The following is a 17963-nucleotide window of genomic DNA, read 5'->3' as shown; positions in this document are numbered from 1 at the left end:
GGAAATCCTATAAAATAAATAACTTATACTCTTCACGAATGTTGATGTCATAAACTGAAGAACTGTACCAATTTAGAGGAGATTAAAGAGACATGACAAATAAATGCAACAAGTCATTCAGAATTGGTCCTGGACCAGAATTCTTTTTTTTCTATAAAGGGCATTAGTGAATACACTGCTGAAATTTAAACGGTAAAAAATTTAAAATTAAAAATTTTAGGTTTTCTGAGATATATCAATTTTTTAATTTTGCTAATTGTACTATGATTATATAAAAATTCTAAAGCAAAATCAATAGGCAATTACAAAAGTTCAGAAATATGACTCTATAAAGTTCATACATTCCTGGCTTCACTTACATTATATTGTTAGCATTTTTTTCAATTCAACTACTAAATATTATTTTTAAGAGCAGTAAAGTAATCCATCCTATAGTTGTAGCACTATTTCTGTAACTATTCTATTATGGCTGGGCATTTTTATTTTTCCAGAATTTTTGCACATATGGTTAATACCAGTATATAATCTTTACATAGTACTTAGAATCATTCCTTAAAATAAATTTGTGTATAATTACAAAATCAAACTATTTTAGCATTGATCACATGTATATACTGCCAAATTATCTTCCTGGAAGACTATCAACTCAACTACCACTCTCCCTCCACCTATCCTTCCCCAGTATGCACATGCTTGAGCACATACACTCATTGCAAGTAATAGTAATTCCATTTTGGAACATCCCTTTGATTTTAGCTATAACTATCAGATGATTTCTTTGGTACCTAGTATGATTCTATATTTTGCTTTTATTTATTTGCAAAAATTGAGTATTATTTCATGTGAGCTGAATGTGTGAATTTTTGTCTTTTAAAAATATTGATGTCCTGAACCATTTTCTCACCCTATTTGGAGCTTTCATTAAAAAAGATAAAATTGGCCTGGAGCGGTGGCTCATGCCTGTAATCCCAGCACTTTGGGAGGCAGAGGCAGGCAGATCACGAGGTCAAGAGATCGAGACCATCCTGTCCAACATGGTGAAACCCCGTCTCTACTAAAAATATAAAAATCAGCTGGGCGTGGTGGTGCGCACCTGCAGTCTCAGCTACTCGGGAGGCTGAGGCTGGAGAATCGCTGGAACCCGGGAGGTGGAGGTTGCAGTGAGCTGAGATCATGCCACTGCACTCCAGCCTGGCAACAGAGTAAGACTTTGTCTCAAAAAAATAAATAAATAAATAAAATTATCAAAATTTTTAATATTTTGAAGCAATTAAGCCATTTACTTGCCCTAATTATGACGCCTTTCTCAATTTGGGTTTAAATTTTGTTTGTGGTGCTTTCTTATATGTAGGGTAGATTTCTTTCTTAATTTCTATAGTTCTATTGTTGTTTAAATTATTGTTTAGCTGAACTGAACTCTTTCAGTAAGTGAAAACAAGCTAAATTTCCTTCAAATAGTTTCCCATTTGTCCCAACACCATGCATTTAATCTCTCCTTTCACCACTGATCTACATGACCACCTTTATCACAGACTATTAATTACTTTATGGTAGATTTTAAATTTTTATTTTGCTTCTTTTGTTACAGCAGTCTTAGAGTACATTTTAATAGTTGATGAGGTAAATTCATCATTAACCTCTGAATAATTCATTCTACTAATGAACTTTACAATGTTAATTGGCCACATTCTACACCCCCTTAAAAAAAACTACTGGGATTTCTTTTAAATTGGAATCTAATTAAATTAGTAATTATGGCTACTGGTCTATCCAAATTGTCCTAAAACTGATCTGAACTATTTTAATATTTTATATTCTTCTTTAAAATTACATGTTATTAAGAATGTGACTTTTATTAGTATGCATCAACACTGTCTTATTTTAATGTACTCAGTATCATGATAACAGCTAATTTCAATTTATGTTGTATATAGGCTTTTTTTTGGTCTTTCTATATTTACCATCAAGTGATAATGCAGCCTCTTGGATAAATAATAAGTTCATTTATTTTCATTCTTATCTAAAAATGAAAGCATTCAAGACTATGAATGTTTAGTACAATTCTGACCACATTCCAGAAATTTTTGATAAATAATGTTTCTACTAGCGGTATTTTTTGAACACGCTGATTTTTTAACACACAGGTACTCAGAGCAGTCTTCATTTACTCTTTTCCAGACTGTCTGTCCATCTCTATTTGTTTATTTGGGGCTCTAATTCACAAAATGCAGACAATACTATTTATCTTGTCTTAGATTCAACCAATTTTTCGAAATTCTCCAAGGATTACAATAAATAACATATATCCTTTGATGCGAAGTATAGGGAGACAAGTACCTATTAAGCCATGCTTAACTCATTTCACTCAAAAAATCTAAACTCCTTCTAACAGCCTAAGAAAGCCATACATGAAATGTAGCCTCTGCTAAGTTCTTTTACCTCATCTTCTATTTTTATCTCCCTTGTTCACTTGTCCCCAGCTACACTGGACTTCTGAACTATGTAAGGCATTCTCCACCTCAGGGATTATTTACTTCTTGTTCTCTGCCTAGGAAGTTTTCCCAGGGACATTCACAGACATATCTCTGCTTCCTCACATCCTGGTCATTCAAAAGTCATCTATACTCTTGCTGTAAGTATCTTACCAACTAGATTGGAAACTTCATTATAGCAAGGATTACTATCTGTTTTGCTTTTGTCTAATGAGGTGTCCTCAGAGCCTAGTAAATATGAGGTACGTTTAAAACAAAAAACAATAAAACAAAACAAAGACAACCACAAAACCCCAAAAACCTGCTGGTTGAATAAATGAGTATTTAAAAGCAAAGACTCTGAAGCCATAATGTCTGGGTTAAAAATCTCAGCTCCCTCCTCTTACTAGCTATATTATGTGAGTCAACCTCCATAACTTCTCTGTATATCACTTTCCTTCTCAATAAAAAATAGTAATAGTATTTATCAGCAGGGCGCAGTGGCTCATGCCTGTAATCCCAGCACTTTGGGAGGCTGAGGCATGCAGATCATGAGATCAAGGGATTCAGACCATCCTGGCCAACATGGTGAAACCCCGTGTCTACTAAAAATACAAAAATTAGCTGGGTGTGGTGGTGTGTGCCAGTAGCCCCAGCTACTTGGGAGGCTGAGGCAGGAGAATCACCTGAACCCGGGAGGCAGAGGTTGCAGTAAGCTGAGATGGCGCCACTGCACTCCAGCCTGGGCAACAGAGCGAGACCTTGTCTCAAAAAATAAAAATAATAGTATTTATCTCACAGAGTAGTTCTGAAAGTTAGTTAATACATATGAATAGTTCAAACACTGTCTATGAAAAGTAACTGCAAAATACATGCTACCTAATTATTTAATTTATTTTTATTTTTGTGTGTGTGTGTGTGTGTGAGACGGAGTCTCACTCTGTCACCAGGCTGGAGTGCAATGGCACAATCTTGGCTCACTGCAACCACTACCTCCCAGGTTCAAGCAATTCTCCTGCCTCAGCCTCGTGAGCAGCTGGGACTACAGGTGCGCACCACCATGCTCAGCTAATTTTTTGTATTTTTAGTAGAGACGGGGTTTCACCATGTTGGCCAGGATGGTTTTGATCTCTTGACCTTGCAATCTGCCTGCCTTGGCCTCCCAAAGTGCTGGGATTACAGGCGTGAGTCACCACACCCAGCCCCTAAGTATTTAATTTCTAACAGATTTTGCTTTACATAAATTCCAATCCTTAATGATACTAAGTTTTACTACTTTTGGAAAGTATACATTTTATTTATATGAAAAAACTGTCTATTTTTTTCATACTTTTGGTTTTTTTTTCAGTTTTACAGTATTCTTTAGTTTGCATTTGCCAGGCTTATACTCGACTATCTGCTATTTCAATTGTTTTTGTCTCAATTTATGTTAGGTCTAGCTATTATTTGGAGCACAGCTAGAAATGAAGGGTAAGGCCTTCAGTGCAATGTATCATGTCAGCTCCATCTCAACACTAGTAGGGTTTCCTCCTCAACAACTACCCAGTCCTCTAACAGATGCTAAGAATTCTCCTGGGAGACCTGTTATTTAATCCTTAAGCACACATTTACCATGCATACAGTGACACACAGATTAGTCAACTCTTCTTCCGTATTTTCTCTTTTAATCATCTATAAATTATTCTAAGTTTTGGGTGTGAGGAGAGCAATATAGCAATAGGATTTCTTGTGGGAGGGGATGAGAAGATATTAACGCACAGTCTCAGTGCACTATCTCAAACCAAAAGTCTCCTTCACCACATAAAAGTAAGTGCTACTCTAAAATATTTCAAAAAAAAAAAAGATTCTGATTGTTTTTCTTTTTCCTCCAGATTCAATTTTTTTTTTTTTCAAATCTTGATCCAAGGATCTACATTTTTTTTAAATGTTATTATACTTTAAGTTTTAGGGTACATGTGCACAACGTTCAGGTTTGTTATGTATGTATACATGTGCCATGTTGGTGTGCTGCACCCATTCAATTTCTTTTTAGAAAAGTTGCTATATCATGGTTGTGCATATCTGTGGGGGGTACATGTAATATTTTGATAGACGTATACAATGTGTAATAATCAATTAGGGTAACTGGGATTTCTATCATGTCAAACATTTATCATTTCTTGTGTTGGAAACACTGCAATTCTTCTCTTCTAGCTATTCTGAAATATACAATAAATAACTATAATTTCCCTACTGTATTATCAAATACAACTCATTCACCTAATCTAACTGTATTTTTGTACCCATTAAGCAACTTCTCTCCATTCCCCCTCCATGCCTTTCCCTTCTCTGCCTACTACCTCCATTCTACTCTCTGCCTCCATGAGATCCACTTTTTTTTTTGCTCCCATTTAAGACTGACAATATGTGATGTTTGTTTGTCTTTCAGTTCCTGGCTCATTTCACTTAATATAATGACCTCCAGTTCCATCCATGTTGCTGCAAATGACAGGATTTCATTCTTTTTTATGGCTGAATAATATTCCAATGTGTATATACACCACATTTTCTTTATCCTTTCATCTGCTGATGAACACTTAGGTCGATTCCAAATATTGGCTATTGTGAATAGTGCTGCAATAAACATGGGAGGGCAGGTATCTCTTCCTTTCTTTTGGATATATACCCAGCAGTGGGGTTGCTGGAACATATGACAGTTCTATTTTTAGTTTTCTGAGGAACCTCCATACTCTTTTTCATAATGGCTGTACGACTTTACATTCTCAACAGTATAGGGGCATTCACTCTTTCTCCGCGTCCTTTCTAACATTTGTTACTTCTATCTTCTTGATAATACCATTCTAACTGTGGTGAGACAATATCTCATTGTAGTTTTGACTTCCACTTCCCTGATGGTTAGTGATAAGTATTTTTACACATACCTATTGACCACCTGTATATCTTCTTTTGAAAATGTCTATTTAGAGTTTTTGTCAATTTTTAAATTGGATTATTATTTTTTGCAATCAAATGTTTGAGTCCATTATATATTCTGGTTATTAATCCCTTGTCGAATAGATAATCTGCCAACATTTTCTCACATTCTGAAGGCTGTATTCAGATTCAGTTTCTACTGGTTTCCAGCTCATAGGATTTGCTAGAAATTCCAAAGTAGTGTTAATATAAATGGAAACTGTGGAAACCTTTTCTTGTTCCCCTATATAAAGTTTGGTCAAAGTCCTCCAGCCAAAGACCAATTAAAAAAACACTTGTAGTTAAACAAATTTTATTTATTGCTAGCAGCAATAAATATGAATAAGTGAGAGATGGCTCAGTAAGACAGTGTTAGAAACAACTTAAAGGATTAAGGCACTTGTGAAATAATTTGTGGGAGGGTTCAAGAAAGTGGGGCTTCATTAGGGTTGGATACTGTCAAGTGGGAATGATTCTGTAATTCAGTAACTTATGTAATGATAAATCTTATCTAGGAGCACAGAAGACTAAAGGGAGGCTAAAGTTTTAACCGGTAAAGAAGCAGCAACCACTCACATTGGTCAGGGTAGGGTTTTTTTTTTTTTGGTTTTGTTTTTTTTTTTGTAGTTTGCACAGTGACCTTGTTTTTTAAATGTGGCTAGACAACTTTATGGCGTGATCTTGCTTTTTGTTTCGCTTCATCAGTCACAGGGAGTAGCCTTGTCTGATGTTGATGTTCTGTGAAATTATGTTCAGAAGGAGAACATAAATGGCTAGCTATAAATGCCAAGCCAGTTTCCAGATACAGGGACTGCTATTCTCTCTCAAGCTCCTATGGTATATTTCAATTTAAGGCTTTAAATTTTCTCCTAATGTATTCCATTATGTCTTACAAAATACTTGAATCTGGTATTTTCCTGGCTGTTCAGAAACAGATACAAACCAATCTACAAACTTACTAAAAAAAGCACAGGCCAAATGCATACATTGTACATGAATATAATACAGGATGATGTACAGAGTAGTCACATAAACTAATCATAAAAGTAACAAGGTAGTCATCCAAGTTTGTAGACAAGAAAAAGAAAAACAGAAGTGATATAATCCAAAAGGATTTATTGCTCACTTAGATAAAAATAGGTGTACTATTTTTTCAAATAAAGTGAATATACAAATAAATGTTCATTAAAAACACCTCATTTTTTGTTTTACTATAAAGGATATTAGGGTAATTCTTTTTTTTTTGGCGGGGGAGGGAGTGGGGGGAAAGGGTCTCACTCTGTCACCCAGGCTGGAGTACAATGGCATGATCTCAGCTCACTATAACCACGGCCTCCTGGGTTCAAGGTATCCTCCCACCTTAGCCTCCCAAGTAGCTGAAACCACAAGCACATGCCACCATGCCCAACTAATTTTCTTATTTTTTGTAGAGGCAGGGTCTCACCATGTTGCCCAGGCTATATTAGGGTAATTCTTAAAATCTGAAAATCTAGAATTTATAAATAATATTGTATCAATATTAACTGCTTGAATTTTAAAGTTATATTGTGATTACATAAGACAAGATCCTTGTTCCTAAGGAAATACATGCTGAAGTATTTAAGGGTAAAGAAACATATGTGTGTACCTTACTCAAACAATCCAGAAAAGAAATTACATATATATGTAAAAGAAAGGCTGAATGAGAATGATAAAACAAATGTGATAAAATGTTAAGTGCTTAGACAATCTGGATGTAAACTATAACGGAATTCTTTTTAGTATTTTTGTAATTTTTCTCTAAGTCAAAACTTATTTCAATATAAAGAGTTAAAAAACGTGGCTGGGAGTGGTGGCTCACGCCTGTAATCCCAGCACTCTGGGAGGCCGAGGTGGACAGATCACCTGCGATCAGGAGTTTGAGACCAGCCTGGCCAACATGGTGAAACCCGTCTCTACTAAAAATACAAAAATTACCCAGACACGGTGGCGCACGCCTGTAGTCCCAGCCACTGGGGAGTCTGAGGCTGGAGAATCGCTTGAACCCAGAAGGCAGAGGTTGCAGTGAGCCAAGATCACACCACTGAACTCCAGCATGGGCAAGAGCGGGACTCCGTCTCAAAAATAAAAATAAAAAATGGCTGAGCACGCTGGCTCACGCCTGTAATCCCAGCACTTGGAGAGGCAAAGTGGGGAGGATCACGAGGTCAAGAGATGGAGACCTTCCTGGCTAACATGGTAAAACCCCGTCTCTACTAAAACTACAAAAAAATTAGCTGGGCGTGGTGGCATGTGCCTGTAGTCCCGGCTACTTGGGAGGCTGAGGCAGGAGAATCACTTGAACCCGGGAGGAGGTTGCAGTGAGCCGAGATGGTACCACTGCACTCCAGCATGGAGACAGCAAGACTCTGTCTCAAAAAAATAAAATAAAATAAAATGTAAAAATAAAAAGTTTAAAAAAGCATATTAGGTCTCAAAAATAAGCTTGACAGATATCAGTATCTCCAAGCCAAAGATGAAGAGAGTAAAGATTAAAATACTCACACAACTAATTCAAAGAAGTCAAGCTGATTATCTATTTTACTCAAGACTGTGGTCTTTATTCCATGGAAAAGCTGTAAGTTTCAACGTAATGAAGCGTAATTCAATGACAGATTTATAATTTTCATTATCTCTAAGATAAACCATGTCCTGATTATTCATAATTTTTTTCCTAAAGTATTTCCTTCCTCTCAGGTTCTGAAATTAACAGTAAGTTTTAAAAAACTGCCAGGGATAGTGGCTTACACCTGTAATCCTACCACTCTGGGAGGGTGAGGCAGACAGATCGCTTGAGTCCAGGAGTTTGAGACCAGCCTGGACAACATGGTGAAATCCCGTCTAGATCTACAGTAAGTACAAAAATTAGCTGGGCATGGTGGTGCACTTCCATAAGGCCAGGTACTTGAGAGGCTGAGGTAGGAGAATTGCTTGAGCCTAGGAGGTCAAGGCTACAGCATTCCAGCCTGTGTGACAGAGTGTCTCAAAAAAACAAAAACAAAGCAAAACACTTTAGATTTGTTCCATCACAACTTGGTGAAGAAAATAAATTTAAGTTCTTATCATTGAAAAAGGAAATATTAATATTTGATTCTACCATTATGCATAAGAGCTATTCAAGTGCTAATCAACACCACTGCATTCAAAATGGTTGTCTTTGTGACAGGACATTTTAGTAAACTAATCTACGATTTTATAACTCAGAAAATTATACTCATGGTATCATTAAAGCAAACAAAGATATCGTTTACCTGAGAACTGCCACTGAAACCTGGAGGTTGGCTGTATTCTGTGGAATCAATAATACTACTGCAAAATGAAGAGAGAAAAATGTGATTTCAGTATTTACATTATTTTAACAACAGAAAAAGTAAATCTAAAGTATATCATATATAAGCCCAGTATTTCTAATTTCTAAGCAAAGAAAATATTTATTGCCAATCATTAGACATCGAATAGACAACCCACAAAATATCAGCAAATATTTAAGCAATTTACCACTTCAACCCACCACCTCAAACATATAAACCAAGAAATAATGTCAATAGGGGATAATCACAAGGCAGGTGTCTATATAGATTTACTTGTTTATATTTCATTTTCAGACAGGTTAAGGTTGGAGAACTTTAAGGAAAAGAAAATTTACACTATTGGGAAAAGAGCACAAGCATGCAATCAAAATCTATGGTTAACACACCCTGCTATGCCATTAAAAAGCTATGCGTTCTTGGACAATTAACTTATAATCAATTACTCAAGTTTCCTCGTCTGTAAAAATGAGGTGATGAAGGCTAGCCATTTATATATTATCTAGAGTCCCTCCCAGCTTCAAAATATTATAATCAAACCTCATGTGAAAAACAGAACTATCAAAAGAATAAAATAAATGTTAAAATAACAATAATCTTGTCTTTGTAACCCAAAACCAATATACTAGTTTCCTCTGCTCTGGTCAAACATAATCTGCCTTCTCCATTGGTTCTTTTTATTTGGTTATATCCTCTATACATTCTGTCTAACCCTAAAAAAACCTCCAGAAGTGTAGACTATCTTTTACTTCCTCTATCTTAGCATTTCTATCTTACCATTTCATCATTCCTATCTCCCTCTCATCTTTAAATAAGCCTTACATAAAAAACTATCAACAACTGAAAATCACATGACATATATACCAACCATATAAACGATTATTTACTTTTTGTAAATTCTTCTTATTTCTACTATAAACATGTTTAGGCCGGGCACGGTCACTCACGCCTGTAATCCCAGCACTTCGGGAGGCCAAGGCGGGCGGATCACCTGAGGTCAGGTGTTCGAGACCAGCCTGACCAACATGGTGAAACCCTGTCTCTCCTAAAAGTAAAAAAATTAGCTGGGTGTGATGGTACACTCCTGTAATCCCAGCTACTTGGGAGGCTGAGGCAGAAGAATCACTTGAACTTGTGAGACAGAGGTTGCAGTGAGCCAAGATCACACCATTGCACTCCAGCCTGGGCAACAGAGCAAGACTCTGTCTCGAAAAACAAACAAAAAAAAACAACAATCAAAGTTTATATTCTTTCTACCCTATAAAATTTAAGCAATTGAGATTACTAATTAGAATGGTTCTATATGTAAACATACAAAATGATTAATTACTTAGTACTGAAAGAACCTCAAAGGTTAAAGCATGGGAGGTACTCTAAGAAGTACACAGTTTGAATTTTACCCATAGAAGTGAATAACCTAACTCTGGGCAAGTGATTAATCTTATTTGGGCTCTAGCTTCTCCATCTATTAAATGATGAAGATACATCAGAGAAGTATGGGATTTAAATAAGATAATGCATGTAAAGTTCACAGTATGATGCCAAAATATGGTAAACATTCAATAAATTTTAGTTTCTTTTATTAACAAAATTAGTAACATAAAACTTCACATTTTCAAAAATAAATCATATGAATCTGTCTACACAGCAGTCTTTTTTTTTTTAAAGGCATAGTTAATGGGTACAAACACACAATTACATGAAAGAAGTAAGTTCTAAGGTTTGACAGAAGATTAAGGTGACTATAGTTAACAACAATGTATTTATATTTCAAAATAGCTAGAAGAGGCCAGGCATGGTGGCTCATGCTTATAATCCTAGCACTTTGGGAGGCCAAGGTGGGAGGGTCACTGGAGCCTAGGAGTTTAAGACCAGCCCGGACAAAATAGTAAGACCCCATTTTCTACATATAATTAGCTGTGTATGGTGGTGCACGCCTGGGGTTTCAGCTACTCAGGAGGGTGAGGTAGGAAGATCACTTAATCTCAAATGGTCAAGGCTGCAATGAGCTATGATGGCATCGCTGCATTCCAGCCTGGGCAAGAGAGAGGCCCTGTCTCAAAAAAACAAACAAACAAACAAACAAACAAAAAAAACAAAAACAAAATAGCCAGAAGAAATGATAAATGCTCAAGGTGATGGGATATCCCCCAAATACTCTGACTTGATCATTACACATTCTATGCATGTAAAAAACATCACAAGTACCCCCATAAACATGTACAAAATATTACGTATCAATGAAAAAATAAAGAAATAAAGTTAGATGACTGCCAAAAAATGCAGCACATAAAAAACAAAAACCTTAATTGTTTCTTAACAATTCCTATAGCAAAACTCAATTATAAAAGAGCCTTTGAAGAACTTAACCATATAAAGAATTCAAATGTTCTTGTCATGAGTTTATTTTGATAAAATGTAACCATTACTTGCCTTTCCTATAGAGTCACACACTGGTGTGACAAGATTGCATGCTATTTTCAGTTTACTCCATCCAGAGACTAAGAGGACTCAAAGTAAGGTAATAATGCATTAAAAATCTCTGTTCTTCCTACTAATGAAACTCAATCCCTTAGCGTTTGTATAACACTAATAAAATTGTGTAGTTGCATATTTAGAGGCCTATAGAACAGAACATTTCCAGCTATGCATTTTTATGGATTTATGATTCAGAATTCTGTGACTGTAAGCCTAAAAAATGAATGATATTGATATCTCAGTGTATACAGTGATGTAACTCTACATTTCAAATATATGTTAAAAAATACTCATCAGTTTGTTGAAGATAAAACTAAGAATTAAAAATAGTATCTTATTAATGATTACACAATATGAAACTTATTTTCTACCAGGTCTTAATTTTATTCACTAAGAAAAAGGTATAATGCAGACTACAACAGAAAAATTTGAATAATAAAACCCATTAATTCTGCTTAATATATATATTATACATTCATACACACACACACACACACACACAGAAAAGAATATTAGAAAGCACTGACAGGGCTGGGTCCCTCTTGACTCTGGTGCTATACTACTACTTAACTCCTGACTCATCCACAGTCACTAGATGGCAGTAACAATATCAATAGTACCACTTACTGACGGTTTACTATGCACTAACCTAAATAATTTAAACTTCACAGCTCTAATGTAGATAATACTATTATCATTCTCATTTCTCAAGTGAGAAAATTCAGGCACTGAGAGATTATATATGTGGCCCAAGATAACAACACTGGGAAATAGCAGAGTTATTATTCAAACCCAAGCAGTCAAGTTCCAGAGTCCACAAGAACCAACACGCTATATAAACTAAATAGGCACCTTATGTTCTCTAACTTAAGAACTGGAAAATCCTGGATTAGCCTCCACTTTGTAGACATATTTTAAAGAGAAAAATGAAAAACAGTAACGTATAAATATAAGACAGAATCATATATTTTTCAAATAAATGTCAATAAAATTACAGAAGTTATACTAGCTTAAGAAACCGTGGCAGGCGGATCGCCTGAGGTCAGGAGTTCAAGACCAGCCTGGCCAACATGGTGAAACCCCAACTCTACAAAAATACAAAAATGAGCCGGGCATCATGGCAAGTGCGTGTAATCCCAGATACTAGGGAGGCTGAGGCAGGAGAATCGCTTGAACCCAGGAGGCGGAGGTTGCAGTGAGCCGAGATCACACCACTGCACTCCAGCCTGGGTGCTGGGTGACAGGGCAAGACTCCATTTCCAAAAAATAAAAAAAAAAAAGCTTAATAAAGACATCAAAAGATGTCAAGGGAAAAAAATTTCAGGGTAGTAACTAAAATTGATACAGGAGTGACACACTTTAATCAAAAGATAATGAAACAGTTCTTAATGTTCTTGCTGGTAACAATGAGAAGCTTTGCTAAAAAAAAGTAAAAACAATGCAGCTGTTAATTTGAGGTATCAAAGAAATTCTGCTATGCAAGTAGATGTCTGTATAACTATTTCCACCTAGATTATTTTCCTTCAAAAGCAAAGACATATTTCCTAACTAGAAAGCAGATTATTAAGTCAATTTCACATATGAGGTATACTATAATGAAGAGGTAGCCAAGAGAAAACAATAGTTTACTCTTGGAAAGATAATAGGCATATTGATTTTCGACTAGCCTTTTATATTGAAAAAGAATGGTTTAAATTTAAATTATTAGTGGATACATTAGCTAATTAAATTATAAAGAGAAATTTTAAATCAATGAGCAAAAATAAAGCACACTGAGATCATTTTAGGCTAAACATAGACAATAAATATGGAATTATGAATAAGGGAATCAAAGAGAGTCCAAAATGCCACGTACTCACATAAAATTAGACTATTATCATTGATTTTTTTTTTGCTATAGACGTAAAAGAGAGAAAAATAAACTTCTACATTTAATAAATAAACCAAGTGGGGCTACAAATAAAACTTGTTCCTTTCCAGTACTCTACATATAGTTACTGAACCAGTTTCTCCAAAAGAAAACACACCAAACAAGAAGTAACCTGAAAATACTAAATTTTTAATAATTTAATATTTTTAATATTTAATTTTAAATTAATAGTAAATCCCATTTATTGAGCAACCAAAATTGTTGTGGCCCCAATTTTGCAGAGACCTCCAGAGATACTAGAAATCATTCTTCATGTTTTTTCTTGTTTTATTCCACATACCCTTTAACATTTGACACAAGTAGTCAAATATATCACCCAAAATCTATGCAACTAATCTGTCAACAACAATAACAGCAGCAGCTAACATTTATTGAGTTATTACTATGTACCAGACATTATTTTCATTTCTTTAAATGTCGTTTGTTTTTTATTTTTATGTTTTTAGAGGTACAATCTCACTCTGTCACCCAGGCTGGAGTGCAGTGACACAATTCCACAGCTGGAATACTACTTTGACAGTTGCAACCTGTACATGTAAATGCAGTTCTCCTCTAGGACAGTATTTCTAAAATAGACTTCCTGATTTTGATGCAAAATCCAACTAAAAATTAAAATGAAATCTTCTCTCATTGCCTGTTTAGAAACAGACAATACTAAACTCTTCTCATGTTATCTGAATTTCAAGGACACAAATTTTGTATAAATAAATGTCAGTGATGACAATGGCTTTTTAGCAATACGTAGATTTTTGGCAATATAGTTTGGCCTTAAAAAAAAAAAGTTTGGTCACGCCTGTAATCCCAGCACTTTAGGAGGCCAAGGCAGGCAGATCAGGAGGTCAGGAGATGGAGACCATCCTGGCTAACACGGTGAAACCCCTCTCTACTAAAAATACAAAAAATTAGCCGGGCATGGTGGCGGGCGCCTGTAGTCCCAGCTACTCAGGAGGCTGAGTCAGGAGAATGGCGTGAACCTGGGAGGTGGAGCTTGAAGTGAGCCAAGATCACGCCACTGCACTCCAGCTTGGGTGACAGAGCGAGACTCCGTCTCAAAAAAAAAAAAAAAAAAAGGTCTGGGCTCAAAAAGATGATTTAAGGCCTAAAATTCAAAACTCTGAAAAGCAAATGCTATTTTGCAACCTATTTAAAGGTAAAAATAAAAAACCTGGTCTGAACACATCTGACATCATGTTTTTATGTTGAAATATTACTGCGCTTGATTATGGGAAAGTCCCTCTTATTCTTCCATCAATATTACACGATACGTGGCATACGTACTCTGTTACCTTTCCAAAATCGGTGAAGGCAGGAAAGGAATATGACTATACTCTGACCCAAAAGAGTTCCAAAAACATTTTGGAAACTTAGATATCATACAAATTTAGGTTTACTTAAGGAATGCAAGGTTAGTTCAACAACAAAAGTACTAGGCCACAGAGTACTTATCTATGATTTCTACAGAAAAGACATAGGGGCAATTTATTCTTCAAACAACAGACGCTATCACAGTGTTTCAGAACTCCAGAAAAAAATTTCCCCAGCACCTCTCGTCTTCTTTTAATTGGTACATGGTTACAAAGAGTAATAGTTACATAATGCATACAGGGACTATGGAACCTAATACTTATACTGCCTTTTAAAATGTTTATTACATAATAATTCTGAAACTGAAAAAGGAAAGCAAAAGAGCAGCTCATTTAAAAGTTTTTTTTTTTGTAAGAGGAGTTTCCTTAGAAACTTACTGCTAGCAGATATAAAAAGCAAGCGTGAGGGAAAATTTCTAAAAGATGGAACAGGTCTGAGTCTATTGCTTTATCACTTTTGGAAGTAAACTACTTCGGTTGGTAGAATGTCAAAAATAGACAAAAATAAGCTCAAAGGAATAAGACCAACAAGACTGATTTGCCTCCAACAAAATAAGTGAAAGTTTCAGTTCACTACACAAAGTGGTGTATTTGACTAGTTTGTATTCTATTACTACTTTCCAACAAGTTGGAGTAGATTACAATTTATTTGTAATTCACAGTAGAAATTTTAAATTATCAGATGATATAGTTGATACAATCCATCAGGGTTTAAAAAAACAATTATCTGAAATAACCTCAGAAGTATTCCAGAAATAATAAAAAGAAGCATTCCAAAAACAATTAATTAAAAATTCAAAGGTTCGGGGATGTGGTGAATGGGAAAAATATGATGGGACTTCGGTAGGAGAGACAGCATGAACAGCAGAAATGGTAAATGGTAACAGCACACAAAATTTTACATTTGTATACAGTTGTCCTCATACCTAAGCAAGTTTTACCATGTGCAGCTTTGGTTTCCCTAGGTACCCCCATTTCTGACCTCCTAGAATCAAAGTATATCTATAATAATTAAAGCATAAAGAGTTTCCTATGTGACTCTAAATGACTCTAACCTGAAAGGACAAAAAGCCATAAACATGAGGCTCTAATCACAGCATATAAATGGAATTAACAGGGAATGGTTGGTATATACCAATAATTTGTTTCCTTTACAGAGACTTGATTTTTAACTTTTCTGGCCCTCTCAAGCCCAGAAACTTTATCTGAGGTATTTCAAAGACATTACAGAAGAATGTGTAACTTTACAGAATAGAGTAAAAGAATTAAAAATCTTTACCCCCACCCTGCACAAAACATGAAATATGCATTTATAAAATGTTTGTGTTGAATATTTGAACTTTCTCTTATAAAAAGGAAAATAAGCATGTCAGATTTAAGAATTTATTTAAAAACATGTCAGTAACACAGACTTATCACCAATTACTTAATCAATCTTCCCATATTTTCTAAAGTAGCATCTCTACCACTCCCAAACCCCAGGCCGGCATTTGAATCTCTAAGATCTACCTCAAACCTAATCAATCAGATTTTTAAAATCTGCATTTCAAATAGGAGTCTTGGTTGACACTCATGAACACTGCAGTTTGGCTTCTTCACACCTCAGATTTCAGAATTTGAATGAACTTTTAACATCATCATCAAGCAGTGATTTTAGATCTTTTTAATTTTTTTAAATTTTTAATGTTTCTGGGTACACAGCAGGTGTATATACTTATGAGGTACAAGAGATATTTTGGTACAGGCATGCAACATGTAATATCACAACATGGAGAATGGGGGTATCCATCCCCTCAAGCATTTATCCTTTGTGTTACAAACAACCCAATTATACTTTTTAAGTTATTTTTAAATGTACAATTAAATTATTATTGACTATGACTATAGTCACCCTGTTATGCTATCAAATACTAGATCTTATTCATTCTAATTAATTTTGTTTTATCCATTAAACGTTCCCACCTCCCCTACCCCTCAGCCCCATACTACCCTTTCCCAGCTTCTGGTAACCATCTTTCTATTCTCTATCTTCACGAGTTCAATTGATTTTTAGATCCCACAAATAAATGAAAACGTGTTGTTTATCTTTCTGTTCCTAGCTTATTTCACTTAACATAATAACCTCCAGTTCTATCCATGTTGTTGCAAATAACAGAATCTCATTCATTTTTATGGCTGAATAGTACTCCATTGACTATGTGTACCACATTTTCTCAATTCATTCATCTGTTGATGGACACACAGGTTACTTCCAAATCTTGGCTACTGTGAACAGTGCTGCAACAAACATGGGAATGCAGATAACTCTTTCATGTATGCGTTTCCTTTCTTTTGGATATATAGCCAGCAGTGGGATTGCTGGGTAATATGCTACTATTTTTAATTTCTTGAGGAACCTCCAAACCATTCTCCATAGTGGTTGTACTAATTTACATTCCCACCAGCACCATACAAGGGTTCCCTTTTCTCCACATCTTCACTAGCATTTGTTACTGCCTAACTTTTGGATAAAAGCCATTTTAACTGAGGTGAGATGATATTTCATTGTAGTTGTGACTTGCATTTCTGATGATCAGTGATGTTGAACACTTCTATATACACTGGTTTGCCATGTTTGTCTTCTTTTGAGAAATGTCTATTCAAATCTTTTACCCATTTTTAAATGATTATTAGACTTTTTTTTCCTATAGAATTTTCTAAGCTCCTTGTATATTCTGGTTATTAATCCCTTGTCAGATGAGTAGTCTGCAAATATTTTCTCCAATTCTGTGGGTTGTCTCTTCACTTTGCTGATTGTTTCTTTTGGTGTGCAGAAGCTTTTTAACTTGATATGGTACCTTTTGTTCATTTTTGCTTTGGTTGCCTGTGATTGTGGGGTATTACTCAAAAATTTTTTGCCCCGAGTCTCCCCAATGTTTTCTCGTAGTAGTTTCACAGTTTGAGGCCTTTAAGTCTTTAATCCACTTTGATTTGAACTTTGCAACAGGAATCAAGTTTCATTCTTCAGAACATAAATATCCAGTTTTCCAAGCACCATTTATTGAAGAGAATATCTTTTCCCCAATGTATGTTCTTAGCACCTTTGTCAAAAATGAGTTCACTGTAGGTGTGTGGATTTGTTTCGGGGTCCTCTACTCTGTTCCATTCGCATGTGTCTGTTTTTATGCCAGTACCATGCTGTTTTGGTTACTATAGCTATATAGTATAATGTAAACTCAGGTAATACGATTCCTCTACTTTTGTTCTTTTTGCTCAGGACAGCTTTGGCTCTTCTGGGTCTTTTGTGATTCCATATAAATTTTAGGATTTTTGTTTTTCTATTTCTGTGAAGAATATCATTGGTGTTTTGATAGTGATTGCAATGTATCTGTAGATTGCTTGGGTAGTATGGACATTTTAACAATACTGATTCTTCCAATCCATTAACATGGCATATCTTTCC

The 17963-nt window shown here is 35.3% G+C and overlaps 1 protein-coding gene across 10 annotated transcripts in view; it reads right to left on the bottom strand.

Moving 5' to 3' along the window:
- The window catches only part of COP1 (COP1 E3 ubiquitin ligase), a 263125-nt gene that overhangs the window by 164794 nt on the left and 80368 nt on the right, over nucleotides 1–17963 (bottom strand). For 9 of the 10 annotated variants that reach the window (XM_009240673.4, XM_024232782.3, XM_024232783.2 and 6 more), the window contains one exon: nucleotides 8693–8750. The exons of the other annotated variant lie outside the window; for it this stretch is intronic. In XM_009240673.4, the coding sequence (XP_009238948.1) occupies nucleotides 8693–8750 (58 nt within the window). The remainder of the gene's footprint in view (nucleotides 1–8692; nucleotides 8751–17963) is intronic. 10 annotated transcript variants of the gene reach the window in all.

Source organism: Pongo abelii, chromosome 1 (assembly GCF_028885655.2).
Source record: "Pongo abelii isolate AG06213 chromosome 1, NHGRI_mPonAbe1-v2.0_pri, whole genome shotgun sequence".
NCBI lineage: Eukaryota > Metazoa > Chordata > Mammalia > Primates > Hominidae > Pongo > Pongo abelii.
Note: the sequence above shows the minus strand (reverse complement) of the source record. Positions and strands in the feature narration are given on the sequence as shown.